Source organism: Poecilia reticulata, linkage group LG3, assembly GCF_000633615.1.
Source record: "Poecilia reticulata strain Guanapo linkage group LG3, Guppy_female_1.0+MT, whole genome shotgun sequence".
In the NCBI taxonomy this organism is placed as follows: Eukaryota; Metazoa; Chordata; class Actinopteri; order Cyprinodontiformes; family Poeciliidae; genus Poecilia; species Poecilia reticulata.
Window position 1 is genome coordinate 22,169,700 of NC_024333.1, and position 6,276 is coordinate 22,175,975.

At 37.2% G+C, this 6,276-nt stretch overlaps 1 protein-coding gene across 1 annotated transcript in view; it reads left to right on the plus strand.

Moving 5' to 3' along the window:
• Positions 1-3,061: 3,061 nt before the first annotated feature.
• Positions 3,062-6,276, plus strand: part of luzp2 (leucine zipper protein 2) — a 168,549-nt gene continuing 165,334 nt past the window's right edge. The window contains exon 1 of the mRNA XM_008405682.2: positions 3,062-3,367. Within this exon, the coding sequence (XP_008403904.1) occupies positions 3,306-3,367 (62 nt within the window). The 5' untranslated portion in view covers positions 3,062-3,305. The remainder of the gene's footprint in view (positions 3,368-6,276) is intronic.

The window sequence follows — 6,276 nt, forward strand, 5'->3', positions numbered from 1 at the left end:
ATATTTTCTTTTAAATGGAGAAAAGATGGTAAACCAGGGGAAATTATTTGTTAATATTTTGACATAAAGCTCGGAAAGATGTCTGGATCTTTAGTATACTGCAACATACTCAGCTTATAGAAATGTAAGGTTAAGGGGGAAGCTGGCAGAATAGCTTGATGTAGTGGTTTAGGGATTTGAAAAAAATAAATCAAAGAAAAATGGGTTTTTTGTACACACCACTTACTTCAAGAAATTATAACATGTAAAGATATACATAGTGCATTTGTGGATAAAAACATGTTATATAAGAACGTTTTTTGATTGAAGAAGGTTTAGAACAACACATTAAGTGACGTGTGGGTTTGTCTAAATCAAAGCATTCTGCTGGCGGGTTGTGTGAGGGAGAGGAAGTCGCATTTGTGAATGACAAATCAAAACATATTTGAGCTTAGCTATGGGGATTTTTTTCATCTGTAACCTCGCATAATGTTAACAATTTATGCTCATTTCATGGTGATTATTCCTTATTATGATAAGAAGTTCAACAGGTTGAACCAGAGTGCATCGTGGCTACAAGTTTCAAGCTGATATGATACTTGACTCAGATGGATGGCACAGGTCTCCCAAGGACACACTTGTTGATAACCAAGCCAAGCTATGGTCCAGCACAGTCATCAGAACTGGTCCGCACAGCTTTTCATGCATGAGCTTCTAATTAGACCAAATAAATGAGTGGAAGTCTTTCAGCGTGGAAATGGACTACTACAGGGTACAATACACTCTAAACTCTATTAAATCTGGAATGGAAATAATTTATCATGGTTATTGTGTGTGACCTCCACCTTTTGTATGAGCTGCTTAATATTCTACCTGTGCTTCTTTGCTTGAAATCTACCATGTAATATTCTCTCAGTGCTCAATTTTTATTCTTAAGAAGCTCCTACGTTCACAAGATTAACCTTGAAATCTAGAACAGTACGCAGAGTAAAACTGTGGAAAAAGATGATTGTATTGCCACATATTTCTACATTTTTTTTTACCAATATCAAAAGTGGTTAATGTTGTGAAATGACAAGTGTATGCCCTACTTTGCAACACTGAGGTGAATCTAAAATAAAACCATTTGAATTACTAGGCTGAAGATATTTAACTCACTGTTTTTAAAGCACTTCAGGTAACAGGCAAATGTGAAAACATGTGAGAAAAGTGAAATACACTCCTGTACCTTGTTAATGTTGACTATCAATTTAAAAAGAAACATCTGCAAACAGAAAGGTTGTGATAGGGTGTTGGTCAAAAGCATGTATGACTCATGTGAGAAAGAAAAACACAAAAATTATGGAAATAACTTGTTTTGACCCATCAATTTTGGGATTTTTTTTAAACCCATTCCTACAAAAATTAAGGAAACATGCATAATAGCTGATAATGTTACCAAAGGTGGAAATCCCAGCAAGATCACACCATGATCTAAATGACATGTGGGAGGAAAAAAAAACAAAACTCTGAGCATAACCTCAAAGTTTGTCAGAGCTAGAGTGCTTATAAAATATTTACATAACTGAACAAGAAAAAAGTTAAAAATGGATTTTTGAACGGCTCTCATTCTTGGAGAGTACTTGTAAAGTTAGTTTTAAAATACAAAGAGACTCTGGAACAACCACAAGTGAAAAGAAGATGCTCCATCATGATTTTTAGAGCAAGGTTTGGTGAAAAGTGAAAAGAATTTAAGCAACTTATACCACCTTTAAAGAACAGTGGGGAAGAATTGATTATTTCAGTTTGTTTCAGCACCATGAGACCCGGGCATCTTGCAGATATTGAATCTACAATGAGCTTCTCTGTACAACAAAGTAAGAGAGTTAGACCATATGTCCGACTACTGAAGTTAAAGAGAAACTAGGCCACTCAGCAGGACAGGGATCCATTGCACACCAGCAAACCTACACCAATTGGGTTAAAACAGACATCAGGGTGTCGCAATGCTGCAAAGTCTTTGTCTAAATGTGACTGATTGATGAATGCATACATTCAATCCAAGGAACCTTAAGCCACACTGTATTTCAGAAGTAGTAGTTGAACACTGAAATGGAATTCAGTCTTTTATTAACAGGATCGAATTGAAATGGGTGTAATTGACTTTGAATTGGACAAAATAACTTATTTTTTTCTATATCAGTTATACATTTACCTGTGCAGTGCCTTGAGACAATGTTTGATGAGATAAGTATTTTAAAAATAAACTGAATGTACGCATTATAAATGGTTGGAAATAAAGAAAAAAAATGTTATTACCAAAGATGGTTCTATGCACTGCAAACCAGGAGTTTAAATGCATTCAAAATGTCAAAAATGCTGACATATATATCCTGTTTTTAATGCATTTGGTGTTTTTTTGAGAATAATCCTCAAACAAATATTTGTAAAAAAAATTTAAAGATAAGGTGAACATAATAAGGTGAACAAGTTTAGAATTTTTTATTTTTTCCTTTACTTCAAGCATGGTCAACATTACACATAAAAGCTTAAATATACACATGTGACACCACCTAAATGTGTGGCCCTTAAGTCCCTTAGCAGGTTGTACCTTGATCTCTCAGTCTTTACACACATCAAGGTTTCAGCATGATCACTTCAAATCTCTTCCCATCAGAATGGGTCAATTCATTGATTGGTTTCCCATTCAGAGCCTGATAGTAGCATTATCGAAAATGTTCAGCATGCCATTCCTCCACTACATCTTCATTATAGTACTAATACTGTAATCTGTTCTTGTGTCTTGCTTGAACTCAGTTGGGACTTTTGTTGTAACCTGTTTATAACCCGGGCTGTTTTTCTTTGGAAGTGGCTGTTTTTCCCCCAAAAATGTTTGACTGCATCTTCACAAAAAATGTAGGAGGCAGAATGAATGAAATGAACGGGAAGGTGTTTTGTTGTGAGCACAACAAGCTCCACACAAAAGCAGAAAAAAAAGCCTTTCACCAATAGCTGAAGCAGCATGGTCGCTGACATCATATCACTCCCACATCTCCCTCGCTTGATTTTAGCCACACCCGCTCTTTTCCATTACCAAGTCAGTCTGTGTCCCTGTGTTATTTAAAGCCAGAGATCCTCCCTCTCTCGCCAAGCCACTGTGTTGCATCTGTCTGCCTCGCTACTTGTGTGTCGGTGTGTGTGTGTGTGCGTGTAGAGGGGGGAGTGTGAAAGTGCGCTAAAAAACCCAGGCAGCCAGTGGGAGAGCTAGAGAGCGAAGAGAGAGACACAGGGGAGGAAAGGCAAAAAAGCATCTGAGAAGGGAGCAGGAACGGGAGTGTGAGACAGCTATGAAATTCATCCAGGCTATTTGCTTACTGCTTCTCTTTCCAGCTTTGACCCTCAACAGCAGGTAAGATACAAAATAAGAGCTTTATTTCTTTTTGTTTGTCTCAGTCTTGAGCTGATGGAGACTCGGAAACAAACACAGAAATGGTCCAAAGGACGCCTTTTGAAAATCTTCATCACTAAACCTGAGTGTCCGTTTAGTCTTGTCGTTTATTAAATCGTTATGTTTTCCTGGAAAAAAAAAAAAAAAAAAAAAAGGCTTTCTGTGTGCTAAGCATGTTGGATGCTGAAAGACTTTGAAGGAGGAAGGCAGGGCTTATCTGTTCAACTGGGCTGTTATCTTTCTCAGTTCGGGGCAGACTGAGAGACAGTTGTCCTTTTGTGTGGGTGATTCATTGGGTTTTCCTCCTGTGATCCGTCCAGTATAAGCGGTGACATCGCTTATTAATGGGAGACTTTTTGCTGCTTTGTGGCCAGGGTGGAAGTTAAAGTGACGGGAAGTRTGCGAGAAAGGGACAAGGCGACTTGTGTTGCAGCGCATGATAAAGAAGCAGGTGCCTGCATGTGCGTGGTTTTCTGTACTTATCTGCAATATCAGGTGCCGAAAATGGAGCAACGGGAGAGGYATGGGGAAGAGAAATGAAGTACAGATAAGCACATGAGCCGAGGAAGTTTTAATGATTAGTTGAACCATTGATAAAAATCCGCGGATTTCTCTGTCAGTGCTCGACACCGCTGTCTTAATGAGAGCTGCGCGAAGAAACCGAGGCTTTGACTAGACAGCATTTGAACAATTACAGGAAGCCATGCTTTCTGAAACTTGGCTCTTTTTTTTCCAACTCATTCATTTAACAATTTTTGGTTAGATCTTATTTTAAAACGAGTAAACTACAGCTACTTAGAAATGCACACAGTTAGAGAACAATGGCTTTGAAGTCGAGAGTTCCTGCTTTGGAATTGACCCGAATGGAAAAATATCCTCATTGTTCCAGATCGATGTTAAATACATAAAAGAAAAGAACTATTTTCTGCACATCATGAGTTACAGCGTGGAGAAAAGCAATGTTATATATGATATATATATATATATATATATATATATACCTTTATATATATATATATATAATACCTTTTGGGGTTCACTGATGATTCATGAGTCACATAACTACAGGCTGCATTGAAGTGTTAACCTCTAGCTGTTTGCATTCTGCGAATTAAGCACCCACAACTTCTCCTTTACAAGACACAAATGCGAATGTAACCTGCAGGGGTGATTGTTCGAAACATGCAGTTTTCTCCTACTATGATTCACCCACATTAAAGCTTTCGYCTCGTTTTGAATAATTAAAAGACACTTTGTCTCTCAGGCCTTGATTGTAAATACTCTGTGTGCCATCATCATCTTTCGAGGTACTAATTGGAGAGGGAGGCATTACGCTGGTAATTTGGTCGGTCAGCACAGATTGTTTGTTACCTCTTGAGGGAGGATGTCATGAAAAGTAATTACCAGACCACACAGATATAATCAGTGTTTTATTACGTAGTTTGTTTCCTAACTCAACATAAAAAAATAAAAAAAATCAGGGCAGAGTTCTGAATGTTTGCTAAAGGCGTAGTATCCAGGTAATTTCATTTCTTAGTATTGAGTTCTTGAAATATATTTATTTTAAACAAAGAAATAAATTACAAAGTGTCAGGTAATAAAGCGATTAGCACTGCCGCAATTTCTTTTTTGGTATTGTTTTATGAAAGCACATGACATGGACAGGTAATTTTGCAGTGCATGCAAAAAGTATTTACGGCMCTTTACTTTTTCCCAATTTTGTTATGTTACTGCCTCATTCCAAATTGTACAAAATTAATCTTTTTCCTCAAGACAAAAACCACACTATGACAATGTGGAAAAAAGTTTTTGAATTTTATAAATTTATTGAAACACATTTGCAGTGAAGCTCAAAACTGAGCTGCTTCCACTAATTACCCTTGAGATGTTTTAACAGCTTAAATAAGAGTCCACCTGTGGTAAATTGAGTTTATCTAACTTGATAATGAAAGGCACACACTTGTCTAMAACAAACAAAATGTTCCTGTCAGATTAGACGAGGAGTAAATGTCAGGCGCTCTGCTTAGAGGAACAGTGAAGTACGGTGGTGCTAGCGTCATGSTATGGGGATGATTTRYAGCAGCAGGAGCTGAGAGACATGTCAAGGTAGAGGGAAAGATAAATGCAGCAATGTATAGAGATATCCTGGATAAAATCTTGGTCCAGAGCTTCTTGACCTTAAACTGGGATGACGGTTCATTTGTCAGCAGGACAATGACGTAAAACACATGGCCAAGTTCTCCATTGCTTTAGAACCACTCTGTCATCAAGCCAGAGTTCAGAACCTGARTCTGATTGAATATTAATCAGAGAGATCTAAAAATGACTGGTACAGACATCTCTCGTCACACCTAATAGAAATTGAGGAATACTGTAAAGAATAATAYAAAAACTGCCTAACGATACATATGCTAAGCTTGTGGCRTCATATTTACAAACACTTGAGACTGTAATTATCTAAATCTAAAGGTGACTATTTGCATAAATGTGATTTCTTGATTTTTTATTTTTAATACATTTGTAAAAATCTTGGAAAAAGAAAACATTTTCCCATTGTCATAATGGAGTATTTGTATGTATAAGAATTCAACATAGAATATGACAAAATATAAGCGCTGGTGAATACTTTCCGGATACATTGTACGAATATCTGTCCATGTTATGTGCTTCCATAAAAACAGGAGTTGTAGCGCAGCAGAGAGAAGGGGTGTAAGCAGCACATACATGAGCTTTACTGACAGTGTTATGACCTTCCTTCTGGCTCTGATTGGTTGTTTATGACTGTATTTCTGTAGATCGCAGAAGGACCACAGGGAGGAAGCAGAATAGCCTGACTTTTTCCACAAATTATGTGTCTCAAATTATTTCAC